Source organism: Columba livia, chromosome 8 (genome assembly GCF_036013475.1).
Source record: "Columba livia isolate bColLiv1 breed racing homer chromosome 8, bColLiv1.pat.W.v2, whole genome shotgun sequence".
Classification (NCBI taxonomy): Eukaryota; Metazoa; Chordata; class Aves; order Columbiformes; family Columbidae; genus Columba; species Columba livia.
In genome coordinates this window covers 7,899,894-7,922,218 of record NC_088609.1, presented here as the reverse complement: position 1 = coordinate 7,922,218, position 22,325 = coordinate 7,899,894, and the positions used below count along the sequence as shown (strand labels likewise).

The following is a 22,325-nucleotide window of genomic DNA, read 5'->3' as shown; positions in this document are numbered from 1 at the left end:
ATAAATGAAAGTGGACAGATTTTAATTTTTTTTTTGCACAAAGACTTTTTTTTTTTTGTCCTTTTTTCCCCTCCGTTCAGACGTTTCGCTTTTCTTCTTTCCCCCAGCATTTTGCTTTTGGTTTGTTTCATTCCCAGGCGTGGCGAAGAGCATGCATTGGAGAGGGGCAGGATGGCGGCGGGACGGGGCAGAGGGAGCTGAAATGGGATGGTGGGGACAGCTTCTAGCACTTGTCATCTTCCTCGGTGTCGCTGAGCACGTCAATGCTGGCCCCGCACATCACCCCTTGCCCTGCCCCTCGCCTCCGCCGCCGATAATGCCCATTGGGCATCTGCCAGCTGTGCCGCAGCGGTGGAGCTGAGCCGATGGTGTTGGAACGGCCGAGGCTGGTGGCAACGGCCGCCTCGAAGGTGAGCGTCTCCTCCTCCCCGCAGTCTGAGGTGTGCGAGTCGTCGTGCAGGGCCAGGTAGGGCTCCGAGATGTAACGATGAGGGGTGGACTGGCGGCTCTGCTTCCCTGCTGGGGAGCTGGAAGACTCGGTCAAGCCGGCAGTGTTGGGCTCCAAGCTGGAGGAGAGGAGCGGGGACCCCCCCTCGGTCTCCTCAGGGGGCGGCGAGGCGTCTCCGGTGTGCCGCAGCATGGAGGCGTAGGAGAGGAGGGGACGTGGTTTGGGGGGCACTGGCGGGAGCTGGCGACGGCCTCGCCGGGGGGTGCTGGTGTCCGAGATGGAGGGGATGGAGCTTTCACTCAGGGAGCCCGTTCCCTGCAAGGCACCAAGACATGCTGGGGAATTCAGGGGTGACAGGCAGCACCGGGCACCCACCCCCCAAGCCATGGGGCTCCTTGGAGCACCCTCCTGCTCAGATGAGTCCCCTGCACCCTCACCCACCCTATAGAACCATAGAACAGTTTGGGTTGGAAGGAACCTTCAAAGCTCACCTAGTCCAAACCCTGCCATGAGCAGGGACATTTTCACCAGCTCAGGTTGCTCAGAGCCCCCTCCAGCCTGGCCTGGGATGTCTCCAGGGATGGGGCATCCAACAGCTCTCTAGGCAACCTGGGCCAGTATTTTGCCACCCTATCCCTGACTTGGGGTCTGCACCATGGTCAAGAGCAAATACCTTTTGGTGGCCACCAACAGCAGGACATCGCCTAACTCACTGAGGGATTAGCTATCGGATGGCTGGCTGCTGGCCTCTACAGTCAGCATTTCCATGGGCTTCAAGTACACAAGCACTGGCATCTCCAGGCTTGTGTAGCTGGGACACCTCGTCCTTGCCAGTAAGCAGATGCCATTGTGGTGAGAGGATCAGTGTGGAGATCCACCTCTCTCCCCAAATCCTCTATAGGGTGCCTTAGCAGCCTCAGCTTGCTCAGCTCATGGGGAACACAGGCAGATGCCACCACAGGAAGATCATAGAATCATGTTGGTTGTAAGAGACCCTCAAATCATCAAGTCCAACCTTTAACCCAACAGTCACTAAAGTACATCCTTAAGAACCTCATCCACGCATCTTTTAAACCCCTCCAGGGATGGTGACTCCACCACTGCTCTGGGCCTGTTTCAATGCATGGCAACCCTTTTCAGGAAATAATTTTGCCCAATATCCAACCTAAATCTCCCTTGATGCAACTTGAGGCCATTTGCTCTCATCCTGTCTCTTATTACTTGGGAGAAGAGACCAACACTCTCCATGCACAGAGCTCCCAGAATTGGGGCTTATCTTTTTTGGCAAGCAGCTCTGTCTGTGATCCCCTTTGCCTTTAAAAAGTATTTTTTCACCCACCTGCCTGTTGGGTGTCTGTGACCTGCCCTCGCTGGGTGACCGGGACTCACGCCGCCGCTCCGGTGACTCGTCCTGCGCCTGGGGACTCCTCTCCTCTGAGTTGCAGCGGGAGATGTCAGGGGACAGCAAGTGCTTGCGCTCTTTGGATCGACCCCTCTCTCTGCCACCCGAGCGATGCCCATCAGACCGGTGACCTGCAGGGACACTCCCATCAGTCCCCACCATCCCCTCCCTAGGAGCAGGGAACGCTTGGCTGGCATGTTTTGTTTTGTTTTTTTGTGTTGGTGTAGCATGGGGTCACCCATCCTTGCTCACCCGAGTCGGCATTGAGGCGCCGGGCGGAGAGCTGGAGTGAGGAGTGGTAGCTGCGCCGGCGGGACTTGTAGGTGTTGTCACTGCTGCGTTCCATGGAGAATTCGTCCAGCCAGGAGCTGTTGGGGCGCTTGTCCCGAATGGTGGAAAATGAGCGCCGCATTGAGCTCGTGTCCGTCACCACCTGCAATGCGGCAACCCCGGACGGCCGGGGAGGGGGTTAGCAATTATAGAATTACCAGTTCACCCATTATTACTGGCACACCAGCCTCTGGGATGGGGAGGTTCAGGGTGTGGGAGGGCAGCCAGCCCAAGCACAGACCCCCTAAATAATCTCTGCACGGATCAGGTGTGAGAGGAAAGTGGGGTTCAACTTGTGAGCTCCCCTGCCCGTGCTCTGCAAGCAAAGCCAGTGGCTGTGTGTCAGGGCACAGCAGCATCCTCCCCCCAGGCATGGGGACACAGGCCATTGCCACCCAGGCTGCCTCGGCATCCATCCCTGCCTCAAAACCAGGACTGAGTGGAGCCAACAGAGACATTGAAGAAGAAATAACTGAGAAGGGGAACTCCCCTAGTGGCCCTCACCTAACATTTATTCTCCTGGCGGTGCCACTTTTCCAGTGGCAGCACTGGTCCCCTGTGTCCTCCTTTTTTCCTGCATGCTCTTCTCCTGCACTCATTCCCTCTTCTCCCCACTCATGCTGACGTTTTATAGAATTATAGGACAGTTTGGGTTGGAAGGGACCTTCAAAGCTCACCCAGTCCATAAGCAGGGGCATTTTCACCCAGCTCAGGTTGCTCAGAGCCCCATCCAGCCTGGCCTGGGATGTCTCCATGGATGGGGCATCCACCACCTCTCCGGGCAACCTGGGCCAGGGTCTCACCACCCTCAGTGTAAAACATTTCTTCCTTATGTCCGGCCTGAATTTCCTCTCCTCTAGTTTATCATCCCTCCCCTTTCTTTTCTTGCTTCTATGCTTCTCCTTTCTACCTTCACCCCTCCTCCTAGCTTGTGTTCTCACATTCTGTGTGGAGAACATCACCTCCTTCTATGTTTTCCTTCACTTTATTCTAGCAGCTTTTTCCCTCTGCAGCCTCAGGTCATTCTCACTGTCTCCTCGCACCGTCCCCTTTCTGCTCCCATCCCCTCCCTTCTGATCATCTCCCCCGCTGCCAAATGGTCAATAAAGCCCACAAGGCAAAGCCTCCCTTCTTCTTCATGCCCCAAAGTGCCACAACATGTCACACAAGCACCTCTGTGAGAAAGCAGACCCAGAGACTTCACAGCAAAACCAAACCCTGTAAGAGAATCTATGTCTGTGTTGAGGCTGAGTAACAAGACAGAACAACAGAGAAACCGGGCAGACAAACGAGGAGGTGAGATGTGGCCTGGGTTCCCCTGGACAGACGGAGAAGCATGTGCATCAGGACAATGGGAAACGAAGAAAAAGGCGTTTCATCACCTGGGACATCATCAGACAGCCGGGCTGGGACTCCTCAAACCTCAGCCATCACTCAGGGCTGGAGGAAAGGAAGGGTGTCCCTCTGCAGGGGGACCCTGCAACCTCCCGGCTTGGTCCTGCTCCACCATGGACCTCCCCACATGAGCCAGGAGATGGATTCCCCTGGCTGCTCTCCCCGTTTAGGGCAACAGCAACTCTTCTACTTGTGCAGCACCCCAAAGATGTGGAGATGCTCAGATATCAGGGCACTGGGGATGCTGTGGAGCTTGCAGGACTTGATCAGCGTGGAGAGAAGCCCCAGTGTTACCTGGTAGGACTTTACTTGGACCCAGCACCCACGGGGGCTTTGCTTGGTTTTACCTGGGGATCCACAGTGAGACGAGGCATGGAGGAGGCCCTCCCAGAGACAGCGTGGTCCTGAGTGTCCACAGGAAGGTAGCTGCCACGGTTAGAGGGCTGCACTCTTTGAAACTCCCTAACCTCTGGCTCCTGGAAATAAAGACACAGCCAAGCTCTTGGGATGGGGTTGGAGCAGGGTAGTGCACTGCTTCTGCCCCATGGGCAGGGGACAAACCTGTTCTCTCAACCAGGGACAGTAGTTTTAAGTGGGCCAAAAAGGAAGTCTAAAATATATCATCTATCATGTTGCCACTGGAAAATAATCTCAGATTCACAAGCCATTGGAGGGGAGCCCAGATGTGGTGGCCAATTCATCTTGCACCTCTTCAATGGTGGTGGGAGCCCTGCCTGGATCTGGTGATGCCCTTACTGCCTGGGCTTTAATTTCTTTTCCTTTTGCTTTTTGGTTAATTCCCAGTTTAGGGGACTCTTCTACAGGATGTGATGTCAAGGAGATGGGCCGGGAGTGACCCTGGAGATCTGCTCAAAGGTGACTTTATGGGGAGGGGGCAGTCTCATCTGTCACCTCCCTGCTGGCAGGATGGTGACATGGACAGGGTAGCCAGGGCAGGGTACAGCTCACACAGAGAACTACAGACCCTGGGGACACGGACTGGGCTGGAGATGCACAGTGGTACCACACTGCATCTGACAAATGTCATGGTGGTGCACAAATGCACACACACAGACATGGAGAGAGATATATAGAGATATGTATATATATATATATATATACACAGACAGACAGACAGACAGATGCTGCTGCTGCTGGCCAGCATGTGTGTGAGGCCAGAGGGGTGTGCTCCTGTTGGGAGACAGTTTGACAGCTTGGTTTGGGGTCAGGGACACCAGCACTGACAACAAAATGAACATGAATCCGAAAACATCAGATACCATCACTCAGCACTGGGTAACCCACTGAAATGAGTGTGCTCAGTGGGAAAAAAGAGCAGCCTGTGAAGAGAAGGATATTTTACTGCAGGACATCAGACCCCACTCACAGCTGTGGCCCCAAAAGCACTTGACATTGCCTGGACCCTGGCTGGTCCAGGAAGGCTGTGTCAAAAGATGAGGGTCCAGAGTCCCAGCTGGGTGACACCCAGGGAGATTTGTCCCCTGCTCAGATCTCTGTGTGACCCAGCAGCTGCCACACTTGCTGCCACAGGGGCAAGGAGCAGCGTTTCACTGCCATGTCAGCAGCCCCACACCTCCCCATGCCCACCAGCATCCTCGCTGTGACTGCGGGCAAGTCCCCACCAGGCAGTGTGTGACTTTACCAGAGACTGGTGCTCCTGGAACTGCCCGTGGGCTGGATCCATGCACGCCAGCTGGAAGATTTCCTGCGGCGAGAGTGGGCTCAGTGAGTGGAACCCACTCCGGCTGCTCCTGCAAAGACAGTTCACCTTCAGGGGAACCACAAGCCGGGTGCTGCCATCGTTGAGCATCACCACTCCAGTGTCTCAGAGCTGAGGAGCCCCTGTGCTTGTCCCCCAGGCTATCAAGACCCCCAGGACAAACATCATGTGCTATGGAGAGCTGAAGTGGTGCCTGGGCAGGAGAGGGCACCAGCGCACCAGGTCCTGCGGTAGCAGTGGGACATCCCAAGTGCACTTGCCAGCAACTCCCATCATTCATTCCCACCAGCCAAGTTGTTGGGATCCCCCACGGACCCTGCACAACGCAGGGACCCACTGCTCAACTGCTCATGAGGTTCAGGTCCATCCCAGACCCTTCTAGGTAAGAGAATTTGCACTTAGTGCCACAATGGTCCTGCAAGAGCTTCCATGCAAACACCTGGCCATCCCCTTTGCCACCTCTGCTGCTGTTGGTGATGCCAACATACACCAGCTTCCCAGGACCCTGCAAAAACTTTGTGCCATGAGCTGTCTCAGTTTGGGTTTCCCCAGCTCTCAGCATCTCTTTAACCCTGTGCATCCCAGTGCCAGCTCCAGAGAATGATGGCTGCAGGTCCAGAAAAGCACCAGGAATACCTCCCTTCTTCTCAGGGTGGTACTCACAGGCCCGAGAGGGTGTCCTGCTGGAGGTAAGGCAGAGCCTTGGCATTCGAGATGATTTCCTGCGGCAAGGAGGACGGCTCCATGCGCTGGAACATGGGAGCGTTTTTCTGTATTGAAGAAAGGAAGAAGCTGAGCTTGTACTAAATGCAGATGAACATGCAGTGCTTCACCAACCCAGTCTCCACTGCTCGGGAAGGTTTGCTGTCACGGACCGAGGATGCGTATACATATGCCTTGTAGTCACCAAACTCCAACTTGTCCTACTATCTTCATCCCTTAGCTGCATCCCCTGAGGCTGGTTGCACATTTGGTCAGGATGTGGTAGGAAGCAGCAAGCATGCTCTGAACATCCCCGTTGGGCCCATCACATGCCCACGCTGAGCCTCACCTGCTCCTCCAGCTGCTGCCGCTGCTTCTTGGCTTTGCTCTGCTTGTAGTAATCCATGATCATCATGGCTGCGTATATTTTGCCAACAGTCAGGTCAGAGGCTGAAAACATAAGAGGGGAAGGAAGGAGAGGGACACTTCTGTCTGAAGAGAAACAGCAAGCCTAAAGGCACCAGCCCTACTGTGGGATACCCTGGTGACCGTCAGACTCTGCTCACCACTCCAAAAGAGACCTGAACACCCATGTGGAAATAAAATGGATGGAGGTGGCTTGAAAGCATCATCATAAACCACCAAGACAAACGGCTTTATCACATCATCATGTGTAATAGAGCAAATGATGCTCAACCTCCTGCCCTTATATGCTCCAGAGATGATTTCCAGGATACTCTGGGTTTGGCAGGAGTAGATCACTGCAAACTGGACATTTTTCAAGAGGGTTCCCAAACAGGCAGGCAGAGCAAGGCAGAAGTCAGCCCATACCAACACAAACCCTCTTCCTACTTGTCCCCCCCAGCTGGAGACTGGTCTGACTGGTCCGCACCTCCCTTTGGGAAGAGGTTGCTGCAGGTCTGATGGCAACTTGCCAGTGATGACAGTCCCTGCAGAGACTTACTTTTTGGCATGGGTACCAACAGGTCCAGCATCTTCTGGGACAGGTGAGGCCAAATGGTCAGGATCTCCTTTTGAAGCTCGGAGTCTAACTGCTGCCAATCTGCACCACCTTGAACAGCAGCGTGGGAAAAAATGGTCCATGTACCTCTAGACCTGGCACCAGGACCCAACTAAAATCACCCTTTTCCCAGGCTGAAGTGAGGTTCACAAGCACCAACCAGCTCTCTGGGCTGGCAGGGCCACCTTGCATCACCGAGCCTGGTCTCCTGCTCTCGCAGGGACGATGTTCCCACCATCCCTTCCATATGTGCTTCCGTCTCCCCGTCCCCTGCCCTCCCACTCAAAGCTGCCATCTTCAAGCTTGCCTTGGGTCCGTCTCTGACTCCAGTCCTACTTCCAGCCCACACACACCTGCTGCTACTGCCCCACTTTCTCTTTGCTGGTGAGCGGATCATGTGCTGGTGAAAGAGCAGCTCCACTTGGCTGAAATCCTTAAATACTGTGCAAAGTGAAGAGCAGAGCTCTCTGGCTGGCAGTGATGGGATTTGCTCACCTTAGGGAGACCCAGGCTCAAATGGAGCTGTCAATGGAGCCAGCCAGAGACACCCAAGCCTGGGGCAACTCTGCTGAGCTGTAGGAGAACCAGGTTCAAACCTCTGCTTTATCTAGAGGGGCTTGAATCCAAGGAGCCATCTCAGCACTGGGCTTTTACCAATATCTTGCCCTGGGCTGGGTTTTCTTCCAACAGCTGAGCTGTTCCCGAGGGACATTTTATTGAAAATGGCATGTTTCGACAGAAAGCTTTTGATTTGATGAGTCAAAGTATTTCCAGCAACAACAACAAAACAGGTTTTCCAGATCTGAACATTTTATCTTCCTCAAGAGAGAGCTTTCTTTTCTCCAGCCTTGTGATCTTTTACGTCCCTGGTTTAGTTTTGTATATGGGGAGGAAGGAGAATTTTCTCTCTCTCTGTTATGCAGTGGACATCACTCTGCTTCTGCTCTCTAGAAGCAGCCTCTAGTGGAAAACTGGCTACCTCTTCCCTAAAGAAACAGATTTTTTAGAGAGAGTGGCAGAAATTTGCTTGTTTAAGGTAATCACTTCTATCCACCTGCCAGGTTCTGGGTGGCCAACCCCAGTTTGGCTGTGATGTCTTCAGCCTGCCCAAAGGATGAGTGCTGGTCCCTCTGAGACCCTCCTGGCTCTGTCCCCTCTCTACCCCACTGACCTCACCTTTGGCAATTTTGATGTCCAAGGCCGTGCGTATCAGCGCCATCAAGGTGGAGGTAAAATGGACCGTCATGTCCTCGGCCACGGGCATGTTCATCAGCACCAGTCTCTGCGCAAGAGAGAGAAGAAAACAGCGGACGGAAAACAATATCGAAAAACACATCGACCAGGCTGGAGGAAAAGAAATTAAACATTAAACAAAAGGGGAAAAAAAATGAAATAAAAATTAAAAAAAAAAATAAAAAGCAACAAAGAGTGTCAAAACAGCACAGCCAAAAAAGAAGGGCAAGGATCACCCCGCCACCCTCCCCCCCGGCTCCTTCCACCCCAGGACACCGGCTCACTGCCTTCCAGGGCTCCTCCTGCATCCCAGGAACGGCCCCTGAGCCCCCCCTTCCCCCCGGCACCTCCCAGTACTTTTGGGAAGACACCCAGACCCCTCAGGGATGCGGGTGTGGGGGAATGCTCGGGAAGGGGAGCGGGGGCTCAGGTTTCCATTCCCCGGGTGGGTTTGGCTTTCCACCTCTCAACCCTTCCCACCTTGGGCAGGGGAGAGGAGGGTCCCTAACCTTCAGGGACTTCAGATCGGCTGGATTTCTCTAGCATGCTACATCCTGGCGCTCCCTTTTTTTTGCGTCTTTTCAGAGATGAAGTTTTGCCAGCACATGCACAGGGTCCAAATTATCCAAGGGTGGGGAAGGGAAGGAGAGGGGAGAAAAAGTGCAGAAGGAAGGAGAAGAAGGGCAACCAGGGCAGGTCAGACACGCCATGCTCCTTCCCCACCCTGGGCAGGCGGGGTGCAAACCGAAGTGACCAGATCCACTTTCCAGAGAGTATATTTTGCTTTGTGAATACCTTGGGTCACCCCTTTCCTGCCCATTCCTTCCCCCCCACTCTCACCCTGGGCTCCTCATGTCCTTTCCCTGCCTTCAAACCTCCCTTTTTTTTTCTCCTGGAAAAGTGTGATGATGGATGCATGTGTGAACAAATAGGGGAGAGCTGGAGAGGGTGGCAGCACGTTTGCAAGTGTGCAGAAATCCTTCCTGAATGCTGTGGGAAGGGCTGCAGGCAGCAGCCCACTGCCAAGGAAACCTCCAGTTTGCTCCAGACCTGGACAACACATTGCTCCACAGCTCCAGGTCTTGTCCGAGCAGCTGCTGCCCTCAGCAAAACTCCCACCCCGGGTCCTTCAGGGCTTCCCATGCTCCATGCCTATGCAGCTGGGAGCACGACTGCTAGCCACCAGCCCAGAAGAAGCATGGGGATAAAACTCAAGAGACAACTTTAGAAGGCACCTGACTTTGCCTTGCACAAGCCATCCTTGAGATAGCTTGTGATCCTCAGGCACTGCAGAACTGCTCCTTTGGGATGTGTCCCTGCTGCTCACCTGCTTCCCACCTCCACAGGCTTTAGTCCTGTTTCTGCATCAGCCAGGACAAGGATGGTTCAAGCCCAGGGGATGAGCTCCTGGGGACATCCCACCCTCCCAGCTGTGCTATGGGCTTGCTCCTCACCTTGTCTTCTCCAACCCTCCTGTTTCCACGCTACACGGTGTTTTAAAAAGATGGACCCAATCTGAAATCACTATAACTTCACAGCCACAAACTATCAACCATTGTCTTGATGTTGTCCATACAGCAGGTGGAGGGAACGCAGAGCATTTATAAAGAGGTTATTAAGACCTCATAACTCATTAAACCGTCTGCAAATTTTTGTGTAATTGTAACATGTTGGGTCCATCTTTTTGAAACACCCTGAATTGCTGATCCTGTCCTTCCTCTCCAACTGGTGTTTTCCACCCCAGAGCTCCTCCGGTTTATGAGTGACCACACCAGCATCACACGTGTGGGCTGTGGAGACAAACCAGTGTGGCTAGGACCCTTCTGAGTGCACCGGGCTCCCCAGAAATGAGCTAAACACATGTTGGATGCCCCCAGCACCTCCCCAGCTCCCCCCAGTCCCACCTCCCGCAGCTCCCTCGAGCCCCGGCTCCTGCTCAGCTCTAGCCCCCATAGAAGGAAGGGTTGATCTACCTTATAGGCCACTTTGGAAGGACATCTCTTGCCGAGGCCTAGCGGTGGTGACATAAGAGTCAGCATTTCATACATCTCAGTGTAATGGATTCGGCCACTGCTCATGAAGGGGGAAGGGGAGGGAGGGAGATGCAGAGAGAGAAGGAGGCATTCCCAGAGAGCGGAAAAAACGTACGAACAAAAAATAGTACAGGAAAACAGGAGAGAAAAAAAAAAAAAAACAAACGGACAAACAGGAAAAGAACAGGAAACCCGTTAATCAAGGCAAATCATACATGAGAGACTGTCCTGATGTGGATTTATAGCACTGCTCACACAGACCCAGGAATGCTGGCAGAAAGCAACTCACCCCTCTCCTCTCTGCTGCTGGCCTTGAGCACCTGTCTGGGGGTCCTTCTCTGCTCTCAACCCCTCTCCTAAAGCTCCTAAAGCCCTCCAGCAGCCCCCAACTCATCCCAGAGGTTCCAGGGCTGTGTGTGAGTGGTATAAATCAGATACACGGCACTCAAGCCATGGGTTATTTGAGATAAGGGTGGTTTGCACCACAGTGCTCTGTGGCCTCCGTAGCATCTTTCCCTCCGGGGGGGGACCTGGGTGTTGCTTTGCATGGCCACCTAACCCATAGCTGGAAGGCTGTGTATCCCCAGCTCATAAGGTCTATGCAATTGGGAGGCAGCATCTTGCATAGAAGGCAGTGGGCCAGGGTCACTTGTCAAAGGAAGATGCCCGGTTGCTTCCGTCTGGCTCTGCGGATGGACCACTTCCCCACCATGCACCAGTGCAAAAAAAGGCATGCTGAATTGGCTGAAAAAAATAAAGAAAACAAAACAAAACAAAACCAGGAGGAAAAGTTACACATGCCATGCTCCCACCCTGGCTCTCTCCCACATGCTGCTGCAAGTTCCACCAGGTTGGAGTTTAAAGAGTCTCAGCAGAGGCAGCTGTTTGGGCCTTCCAACATTGGGCTTCATTTGGCTTTCCCAAGGGAGGGAGCTAGGATGGACCCCCACCTCGCATTCCTCTGCTCTGCAAGGACCTGCCCAGGGCTGTGCAGCAAGGAACACTACCAAAAACAGGCCACCCGATGATGCCTTGAGCCCTCTGCCAGGCTGAGATACTTGGGCTGTGCCTCCCTCTCTCTGCACATCCTGAAGACCACTCAAGTACATCTTGTCCAGCACTGTAACATGTTGCTCAGGGAAGTGGTGGAGTCACTATCCCTGGAAGGGTTTAAAAGATGCATAAATGAGGTTTCTGGGGACATGGTTTAGTGCCAGTGTTAGGTTAATGGTTGGACTTGATGATCTTGAGGTCTCTTGCAACCAAAATGATTCTATGATCTCCCACAGATCCTGGACTCAGCAACCTCTTCCTCCCCTTGTGCCAGGCTTCCAAACCTGCACTGCGACATTCAGGATGGTTAATGGTAAAGGGCAACATTGCAACAGCAAAAGCATCAACCCATACAGCTGGGCTGGGAGGATGCTGCTGGAGAGGAACCCATCACAGCTGGGGTGGCTTGGGAGAAAGGGCACTGCCAAAAAATTAAGCACTCCTTGCAGGATCCTGACCAATTCTCTACCTGTATGCTGAGAGCAACATGAAAAGGGGAGAAGATGATATCACCTCTTCATAGGGGGTACTGGCAGGCTTAGAAGCAGCCTCCTGGCCAAAGAGGCCCCCACCAAGATCAGCTGTGACATTTCGGATGTGAACTAGGGATGGTGATGACCCGCAATGGGAGCTGTTTGGGATGCAGGTGCAGCACAGGCTGGGCAAGTGATCCCCTTTGAGAACTGACACGCCTAAACGCATTGGAAAGAGGACTGATAACAACACTGGAGACTATGAAGTGAGATGATCGAGAGGAAACATCCAGGTCCAAGAGCCCGTAAGCAGCACCTTAGCAGAGCTGGATGTGCATGGACTCGAGGTGTCTGAAGCGGGGCAGATGACTTCCAAATTTTCATGCATAAGCTTTGTGCAAAAAAGGAAGCAAGGCAGTGATCTTTCACCCACCTTTCCTGGCAGGGAAGATTTTAGTGTACCCAGCACTGTGTCTTTCATACTGAAATTCTCCCCACTGGTTCCCGTGAAAGGAAGAGTTTGCATCAGTAACCAAGAAGGACCTCACAAGAACGGTGTTGCTCTCACAGACAGGCTGCACACTTTGCTGCTCCTCAGAGCAGAGATCTTAAAGCATTTTGAGCAGGACAGCAGTGCCCAGAAACCACATCCCCCAGACTCAAGCACAGGAAGACATGTGGAACAACATCTATGTGAACAAGATGGTTCCCAAGAGCTGGTCCCAGCACAGGAGCATCCTTGATGGGAGATGCTGGCCATTTGTCCTGTGTCTGGAGGGATATGTGCCCTGTGGCTGTGGCACAGTGTGGCCTGTAAAACCACCAGGCAGTAATGGCTTGGTCCTGGTGCTCTGAAAGAACCCTGTGAGTGATGGGGGAAATCTAGGGGACATCTGTCCTCCTGTGGTTAGGAAACAAATACAGTGCCATGTAAGAGCACCAGAATACCAAGTGATGCAAGAGTAGATTCAGGAATAGGAGATATCCACAAGGACATGAATGTTTGTGGACCATTCACCTAACACATGACAATCTCAGGGGTACTCTTAGGGGGCAAAAATAAAGCCTTGCCTAATTTTGGCATGACTGCTAGAAGCAGAGAGGGTGAAAGAAAGGGAGAGATAGCCTCAAGGAGTGGAGCAGGCTGTCAAGATCCAGTCCCAGCAAGATCTGCTTACAAGACCTGTTCTCTTCAGCATAAGGACAGAGTTTACTGGACTGCCATGGGAAGTCTTTCTGCATCAATACCCCTTCGTTAGCTCACCTGTGGACTGACTAATGGATATACTTCCATATCATGCTGCGCCACTGTGCTATGTCCTGAACTTGCCCGAGCACCATCTTGTCCAGAGCAGGCTGTCCACCACTCCATAAAGGTTTTTAGGGACATGGTTTAGTGACAGTGTTAGGTTAATGGTTGGACTTGATGATGTTGAGGGTTTCTTCCAATCCAAATGATTCTATAAGCATGCTAGTGGTTGTTTCTGCAGGTCATCGTTGTCGCAGCAGGACAGGGGTTTGGGATCCAGGAAGGTGAACTTGTGCGCTGTCAGTATGCAGGGCAGGCTCACCAAACTGAAAAGGTGGGGAAGTCAGGTTGGCATTTTGGGATCTGGACCATGGCGGCAAGATGCAACAACCAAATAGGTTTTCTTTTTTCATCCGTTGCCTTTTGGGAATTGCTCCAGGGCAGTAGGAATCCCTGAAAATCTTTTGTCCTTGAAATGCCTCGTGCACATGGAGAAGGAGCCCTAATGTCAATCAAGAAAGACTAGAAATTCCTCCTGAAGGTGTCTTCTATCTGCAGGGACCTAAGCAAGTGTCCTGAAAGCCACCATCCTTTGCCAGGGATGCAACAGAGAAGAGTAGAAAGCCTGCAAGGAGCCCCTCCTTGAACAGATGAGCCACCTGAGATTCCTGCAAGAAACCTCCTGTCACTAAATACCTCTGTATAAATGAGATGACCAAGAGTCCAAGTCCTGTCTCACTTGCTCTGCTTTTCTTCTGGTGGTCTACTTCAAGATTTTGAATGTGTTTATCATTCCCATGACCAGCTGTGGAGGGTGACAGACATGTTTCAGGGATGCTGGCTGGAAGGAGCATTTCTGATGTGCCTAGAAGGATGTGATGGCTACATCATGCCACACCAAGGAACACCCTTCTTCTGCTGAGCCATGACCAAGTGCCAGGGGCATCTGAGCTGCCCTTGTACATCTCCTCAGAGGCTGGGAGGGATGCAGAGGGAAGAGCAGGCTTGGTAGTTCATCCTTTCATACTATAGACACAGACATAGGAGTTGTGGCACTTTGGAGAAGGCAGCAGGCACATGATTTTGCTCAGCTGTCACCCCAAAATAAAATAAAATAAAATAAAAAAAGAAGTGCAAGTCAGAGAGGCACAAGGAGGCCAAATTGCTGCCATGGACTCACAGTCAGCAGCAGGGAGCTTGGCTCAAGCAGAGGGAGAGGAGCTGTTGAGCTCCAGAGATGTGTTCAGGTGCCACCACCTCCCAAGCAAGTCCAGCAAGCCAAGGGCAAGACTAGCAAGAGTCCTGCTCCACAGAGACAGGGTTGTGTGTCCTCTGAGTGCCACGCTTGAGGAAGAGCCTGTTGGGAACATCACAGTGTCCCCCAGGGACAGGGGTCACCATGGCCTCCCCATCCTTTCCCCAGTCTTCACTCTCCAAAACAACAGCAAAGTCTCCAACATTCTCCTGCCTTTGCAACCCCCTTCCCTCACCAGGAGTAAACCACACCTGAACCCCCCCAAAAAGTCCTGCTCCTGTGGGAGGACACTTTGAGAGGCCAAGCAGGGATGGTGGCATTTGGCCTGGGACCCTTCAGGGGACTCTGAACCTATGGTGTTGGGGTGGGGGGGCTGGCTGCGGCCACAATTTGTCAAAACCCACCCCGGGAGGCTCTGACGTCCCCCTGGCCCCACTCATGCCTCCCCTGGAGGAGGACAGCTGCTGGCTCTGGGAGGCCGTGGACCTCTTTAAACTCAAAGGAAAGCAACGTCAGGGTTCCCTCGGGTGGGCAGTTGAGCAGGGGGGTAAGGAGGGGTGGATGGTGCGTCCCGGGGCCAGGTTTGTGGCGGAGGACTGGGAGGCAAACCTTGCACGCCACCCTGTAGGGGCAGTTCTCTCCTAGGCCCAGAGGAGGCGAGATCACCCGTACTAATTTGTACATATCCTTATACGAGATCCTGCCGCTGCAAAGGAAGCACAGGTGGGTTAATAGGACACTGAGAGGGTGCAGGGGAGAATGGAGAGCTTAACCGGAAGGGAGGCTGAGGCCCCCTGTGGGTACATGGCTTTTCTCCTTCTGGCTCTGTCAGACCCAGAGAGGGGAAAGTTGTGAGCATCAGCTACTGACTTCTCCATAACTCCTCATACTGACCCATGCCTACCCTGGAAAAGAATGGTTTTGGCAGTGGACACCACCCCATCACCCTTCCTCATCGTGCCCTTGGCCACCTACACTTGGTGGGAGAGGGTTTGGATTTTAGACGAGGATCAGACTGCAGCTTGGTTGGGTTGAGACTGCAGCTGGGTTGGGCTCTAGCCACCATGAGCCCTTTTGATGGAGTGGTGTCCCATCACACCACCAGAGAGCCTCCTACCCTCACGTGGCCAACTCTCTGGTCCTCAGAAGGTTCCAGGGAGGTTGGCAGCTGAGTCACTTGTATCTCCAGTATCTGGGGAACCTGAGACAGGGAGAGATAATGTGACCAGATGGTGACTGGTGGCTCTGGCACTAGCACCTTGGTCTCTTACGGTCCAGTCCTGTGCTCTGACCACCAGACCACACTCTGCCAAGGGTACACATTATTAGAAGCAAACCCTCCCATACACACACCCCTTCTCTCCCACAGAAGCACATCTCCCCAGACCAAGGTGCAGTTGCTGCAGGATACAGCCTGTATCCCTCCTGCACTGGCTGAAATACTGAAGCCATTGAGGTGGAGAGCTGGCAGAAGAGGGTGCAAGGGCCGCCAGATGCTGAGCTCCCCACGCTGCTCCAGACCAGAGCCCTTTGGGAAGCAGGACCCCATGGGGTGGAAGTGCTGAGGTGCAGCATGCTGCAGCCTCCTGAGCATCCTTAGACAAGCTTGGAGTGAAACCACACAAAGAGGCAAAGGTCAGCATCACCGTCCTACCCAGTGATTTGCCTCTGGTTTCTCCTTGTTCTTCTGCCATCCCTTCTCCATCGTTAGACAGAGCTAACCCAATTGTCTGGGCAAAATACATCCCTGAGCCCCCCTGGTGTTGGATGGTGTCCCCATGAGACCCTTCATATGACAGTCCCAGTGTCAGAATGCAGAACTGCTGCCACACTCAGGTGATGGGACCCGTTTGGATGTACTCACCTGTTCCTCAGCAATGGGGGCCAGGGCCGTCCCATGGGCCCAGCACCACCAGCTCCTGTACATGTTCCCTAACTACACACCACAATGAAAGAGCAGAGTTTGCTCAGAAATCACAGGGGTGCACGGCATCAATAAGACAGCGTGGGCATGCTTTTACAGTGACTGTCCTGGACACCCAAGGCCACTAACACAGGAGGTGAGAGAGAATGAAGGGCCTGGTGTGAAGAAATCCCTCCCAAAATCCATAGGTGAGAAATTCTACACCAAGCAGCTGGATGTTTCACTGCTCCCACCTTCTCTTCCTTCTCTAGTTGTCCATCAGCACCATCTACTCACCCACATTGACCTCTCCCCCTTGCACAACAGCATATTCATCCCCGTAACTAGCAAACCTACCTGCCCATAGGGACCTTACACAGCAGCAAGAGTGCTGGAGGAGACCACATCAAGAGGAACCTGGCCAGCACTGAGCTGCCCAGGCTTGGACAGAAATGGTAGAGGAAACTATGCCAGGAGCTGACATTAGGAATTAAAAAAAAAAAAAAGGAAAAAAACAACCTTGGCTGGAGCTGGTCTCTTGAGGGGCAGGACATTAGCAGTGGAGGCGAAGAGTCTCCAAAGGGAACATGTGTGTCTGCCAAGGTCTCTTGAGCTAAGATCGCCCACGCTCCCCAGCACAGCAGGAGAGGGCCGTGGCTCCAGAGAGGCTGTCCCCGGGCTGGGGGAGGGAGGAAGGGGCCACACAAGATGTTCTCATGGTGCTGGGGCTGAGTGGAAGGCAAACACGCTCCCAGAGCTGCCGAGGGCTCCACATTGCCCTATGGATGCTCCAGACCGAGCCAGAGGGAACAGTGGAGAGCAGCTTGTCTGCAGTGGCAGCAAAGCCAAAGCCTGGCCACCCAGGGTATATGTGGCCAGGGTGCGTGTGTGTGCGTATATATATATATATATATATATATATATATACATACGCACACACACACACATATATATGCACCCCATTCCATTGCTGAGAGCACACTGCAACCTGCAAACGGGAGCCCTGTTTGCTGGGGTCCTTGTCAGCAAAGACATGAGTGCAGGAAAAAAAAAAGTCCTCCTGTCTCTAGAGGCGTGAGAGGGCTGGCCAGTGTAGAAACACAGTTCCCCAAACATGCTCCAAACAAGGTTCTTGAGAGGTGACTTGGCAGGAGCCCAGTAGACCTCCAGCATCTCTCCAGGGCTGGGAACAAGCCACCCTCAGCCCTGCTCTGATGGGGGGTTGTGGGTGCTGGGGACCAGGCAATGGAGCTGGTCTCAGGGCAGGGACACTCAGGTGGTGCATGGGGACAGGGAAGGAGGTGGAGAGGGACCTACCCATTGGTTGGGGAGAAGAGGAAGCACAGGAACCTCCAGCACTCAGGATAAACACCATGGCAAACCGTGAACATCACCCAAGATGCCTGTGCCACCAGGTGTTGTAGGAACCAACCTCTGCTCTTGTAATGACTGCAGGCCAGAGCAGCCCTTCCCTGACCATCCCAGGTACCACAGCTGGTTTCCAATAGTATAAGACAGAGACACCCACTTAAAACCAGCTGTGAGAGGTTGCTCATGAGGAGAATGAGCTGGCTACATACCACGCTGCTCTGTCATACTCTGCCCAAATCCGGACAAACTCATCTAGATGGTGAGGTCCCAGGATGGAGGAATCCCGAGTCAGGTATTCAAAATTGTCCATGATGACAGCCACAAACAGGTTGAGCATCTAAGTGAAATGGAAAAAGGCAGAGAGAAATGAAAGCAGGAGGCGAGGGAGCAGGGATGACCCTATGGATGGGATGCAGGTTGGGGCACTGATAAGAAGAACCCCCCAGGGCTCTCAAGCAGAGAACAACTCACCAGGAATGAGCAGAAGAAGATGAAGGAGACGAAGTAAACGTAAGCCAGGTCAGTGCCACATCGTTCGTTCTCATTCTGCCCGGATGTTGCTGTTGTGTCTGGCTCACAGCCTTTGCCCTCCAGGCAGGACAGCATGATCTCCTGCCATGCCTCTCCCGTGGCACTCCTGCGCCCAACACAGTGGTGCTCAGCAGCTCGTGGTGCCACGGGATGGAGCTGGGACAGATGTCCCCAGGAGAAGCCTCGCAAGAAGCTGTGCAACCCCGTGCCCATCTCCGGCATGCAGAGGAGCGAGGAACTGGGTCAGCAGCAACCGAGCTGGACCCACACAAGTGTAGCTCCTGGCACACAGGGCAAACTGCCCCCCAGCCAACTGGTCCGAAGAGCTGGGAGACAAGACATCTTTTTGGGGAGCAGTGTAGGGAAAAAAAGAGGTTCCTGAGCTCCTGTGACTGTGTGTTTATCCAGTTGCTCTCTAACACCAATAGCTGACCTCTACCAAACAGTGAGAACCTGCCCAGCCCAGCTCCTGGCTCACTTGCACCCAAAAACACAGCCAGAGGAGTTTTCTAGGGTTGTTTACCTGAAGAGGAGCATGAGAGAGCCCAGGAAGCTGCGGAAGTTGTTGTGCCGGTTAATGTGGCTTTCCTCATCTAGTTTGATATTGCCAAAAACCTACAGGAGGGAGAAAAAGGGCTTAATTATTCAGGCAAGAGCTCAGCAGCCAGGGAACCGGCTGCATGTTCACGCTGGCTCATGGGCACACACCCCTGTGCTGCAGGGACTGGTCCTGCCACAGGTCCATCACCCTCAGCATGGCCAGTTCCCAAAACAGCCTCTCTGTGCAATTCCCCATGAAAAAGCAGCCCAATGCACAGCCAAGGAGCTGGCACTGTGCAGCCGTTGGTGAAGGAGACTCTCCTCTCCCCAGCAGGGGTTTGTGGTAGGCGGCAAAGGCTGTGAGAGGCCAAAATGCCATGGAAACCGGAGCACAGACGACCTGTGATCAACCAGAGCCCAACCACTTCACATGCATCCCTCTGCTGCGCTACAGGTGGCACCTGGGCATTGCATGGCAGCCGGTGGTCCTGAGGCAAAAGGACAAGTCACATCACCCTGAGTAGGTGCTGGGTCCTGGTCCTGGAAACTCCTGGGAGCTTTTCCCTTGGTGGGAATACCATCCTTGATGCTGGGGTTGGGCATAGTGGTGCAAACAGGGTAGGAAAGCACTCAGTGACAGAGGGACAGACGGACACAGATAGCCAGACACCTGGGACTACCATCCCCAGGGCCAAAAGAGGAAATGAAGCCCCAGAAACGGACAATATTCTAATAATGACCCACAGCCAAGGCCACTGTAGGACATGACAAATGTTCGCAGAGTGCCTCAAATAGGAAAAATATGCCATTATTACAGTTAAATATTTATTCCACTTTCCGTGAACCTAAAAATACGCTAACTGCAGAGTATTTTTTCCTCCTGTACAGGTTTTTTGGAATGTGTAATTGTAGAATATTTTCTGCCTCCAGCTATTTTGCTCAAATAACGCCCACATACTTTACTGCTTGGGGATTTGTTCACAATGATGTTAAAAAAAAAACAAAAACCAAAAACCAAAAACAACAAAAAAAGCCCCAACAAAAATCACACCACCACAAAATAAATCAAATACTACCACACAGCAGGGAGGTGGGGGCTGAGTCAGATGGCAGTTGTTTAGCACCAAGAACACCTGGAATCAGTGTTGAGATGTGCAGGACAAAGTGGCCAAAAACCAACCACACACCTCTCTGGGCAGGAGAGAGGGAGTGGAAGAGATGAAACACCAGCGCTACCAAGCAGCCCCAGCAGACAGAAGCGCTGCCCCCCCAAATCTGCCCATCCTGGCAGCGCACATCAGACAATGGCGGTGGGTACTGCGGTGGCTGGCTCATCAGGCAGCTCCAGAACCCAAGTGTTTGGCATCAGAGATGCTCTGTCAGATCTTCAGCGTAGGATTTAGTCACGGCAGAACTGAGCCAGCCCCGAGGCACGTGTGGAGCTGAGGGTTTTAACTCACGTGCTTCTTATTTATCAGCTGGAGCCTGGAAAGCTCACGTCTCCCCATGCTCTGCAGACCTTTGCAGAAATTTTTTACAACGAGGGTGGTGAGACCTTGGCCCAGGTTGCCCAGAGAGGTGGTGGATGCCCCATCCCTGGAGACATCCCAGGCCAGGCTGGACAGGGCTTCAGGCAACCTGATCTGGCAGCGGGGTTGGGTAAGATGAGCTTTGAAGGTCCCTTCCAACCCAAACTATTCTATGGTTCTATGACCTCCCACCATCTGATAGGTCATTGCAGGTCTCTAAGCACAAGAGCCCAAGCAGACCATCAGACAGTCCCTCCACAGAGGGACCTGGTGGAGGGTGAGCTGCGGGAATCACTGCCATGATGCAGCCCTTCATATGGCAAAGGCAGAAGGCTGCTCACCAGGTCCCCTTCAGGCATGAAATCAATCTCTGGGGGCTGCTAGGAAGCTGGAGATGGGGTGTCATTTCTGAAACTGAATTGCCTGTGAAACAAAGGGGTGGCAATTTGAAAGCAGCTGCCACCACAAGATGCCCAGCTGAGTCCCCAAGGCCACATCTCCAAGCGGAGAAGTTAGGAAGGCAGCTGTGGAGCTTGACTGAACAAGCCTGTGGCACCTCTTGCGGGGCATGTATTTTTGCAGCTCCCAAACAAGGTGTTCTGCCCTCAGGACCTTGCCAGACACTGTGACTGAGTGAAGTAATGACAGGCAGGCACAAGGCTGGCTGGTGTGTCTAATGCTGATGACATGCTGGTCCACAGCCTGTCCGCACCAGAGGGGTGCACACTGAGATGTCTGTGCTCACCTGCATCCCAATGATGGCATAGATGAAGAAAAGCATGGCGATCAAGAGGCAGACATAGGGGAGGGCCTGCAAGAGAAGCAGATGAGTCATCTCATTGAGCTCAGGTCCAGCACCAAAGAGTACAAAAAGCACAGCGAGCAGGTAAGCTGTGCCCCTCTGTCTGTTCTACAAGCCAATAAGGCAGCAAGACCTTGGGAACTGCCTGCATTAGTGAGCAGCACCCCAGCACCACAGCCTGGGAAGAGACCAGGGCACACGGGACTCACCTTGAAGGACTGCACGAAGGTCCAGAGCAGGATGCGGATGGTGTAACCCTGGCGCAGCAACTTGATGAGCCGAGCGGCCCGAAAGAGCTTCAGGAAGCTCATGTTGAAGCTGCTGGTGTTCACCAGCTGGGAGGGGATGAAAAGAGGGTCAGGGGTAGGTGGATGCCCCCCCCCCCGAGGTACACCCCGCTTCTCACAGTAGTACACCCCACTTTTCCCAGTCTCTGCTTCACCTTGGTGTCCGTCAGGATGATCTCCGTAATGCTGCCAATGACAGTGATGAAGTCAAAGATGTTCCAGGTGTCCCGGAAATAATTCTACAAAAAGGAAGGAGAGAGGGAACATGGATTTGATCTCAGTGATAGCAGGTCTGAAGGGTGCTGGGCCACAGGCCAAGGTTGCTCATGAACAACAGTAGCAGCAGGCCACCTATTTGTATGCGGCCATGGTCTGGAGCATCATCCTGTGTCTGAGACGGCAGACCTGAACACGTCTGTAGCGAGCAGCTTCTCCTGGGAGATGACTCATGCATCCAACAGGCCACCTTGGTGAATGGGAGCAGGGAAAGCAGCCACAGCCAGCCCTGAGGAGGCTGCAATGGCTTGGCATGTCAACCCTCACAGCCACAAGGCTGCTTTGCCTTCCTCTTCGTGACCACCCAGATCCACCTCAGTCTCCAATGTTTGTGCTGCAGCTGGTGCAAGTCTGGACTTGACAACAGTTAAAGGCAGTGGAAGGAGGGAGGATATCTAGAAACCACCCTGCTAGAGGATCTCATCTCCCAGTACAGGTTAAAAATAGGAAAGAAACTATAAAAGAGCAAATCCAATGCTTGCTCATAAGCAGCAAAGAGTAGCTGAAGAAGACACAGCCTGTGGCTTCAAATGTCCCATCCCTGCAGACATCCCAGGCTAGGCTGGATGGGGGTCTGAGCAACCTGATCTAGTTGAAGATGTTCCTGCTAATAGCAAGGGGGTTGGACTAGATGGCTTTTAAAGATCCCTTCCAATCCAAACCATTTTACAATTCAAATCTTAAACAAGCAGCTGGAGACTCAAGGAATGAGAGAGAGGGGTCTCACTGCTGGTCAGGTCTGGTGCTACTG

General features: G+C 53.2%; 1 protein-coding gene across 11 annotated transcripts in view; it reads right to left on the bottom strand.

Moving 5' to 3' along the window:
• Positions 1-5: 5 nt before the first annotated feature.
• The window catches only part of CACNA1E (calcium voltage-gated channel subunit alpha1 E), a 131,240-nt gene continuing 108,920 nt past the window's right edge, over positions 6-22,325 (bottom strand). For 3 of the 11 annotated variants that reach the window (XM_065071819.1, XM_065071821.1, XM_065071823.1), the window contains 16 exons: positions 21,454-21,537; positions 21,221-21,346; positions 20,955-21,020; positions 18,664-18,755; positions 18,081-18,246; positions 17,819-17,946; positions 14,945-15,041; positions 8,216-8,321; positions 6,983-7,090; positions 6,368-6,468; positions 5,980-6,086; positions 5,239-5,347; positions 3,923-4,051; positions 2,103-2,283; positions 1,788-1,981; positions 6-763 (listed from right to left, as the gene is read on the bottom strand). In XM_065071819.1, the coding sequence (XP_064927891.1) occupies positions 224-763; positions 1,788-1,981; positions 2,103-2,283; positions 3,923-4,051; positions 5,239-5,347; positions 5,980-6,086; positions 6,368-6,468; positions 6,983-7,090; positions 8,216-8,321; positions 14,945-15,041; positions 17,819-17,946; positions 18,081-18,246; positions 18,664-18,755; positions 20,955-21,020; positions 21,221-21,346; positions 21,454-21,537 (2,334 nt within the window). In that variant the 3' untranslated portion in view covers positions 6-223. Of the gene's footprint in view, positions 764-1,787; positions 1,982-2,102; positions 2,284-3,922; positions 4,052-5,238; positions 5,348-5,979; positions 6,087-6,367; positions 6,469-6,982; positions 7,091-8,215; positions 8,384-10,245; positions 10,343-14,944; positions 15,042-17,818; positions 17,947-18,080; positions 18,247-18,663; positions 18,756-20,954; positions 21,021-21,220; positions 21,347-21,453; positions 21,538-22,325 lie in introns of those variants that run through there. The other 8 variants (XM_065071820.1, XM_065071822.1, XM_065071824.1 and 5 more) reach the window with 6 other exon arrangements.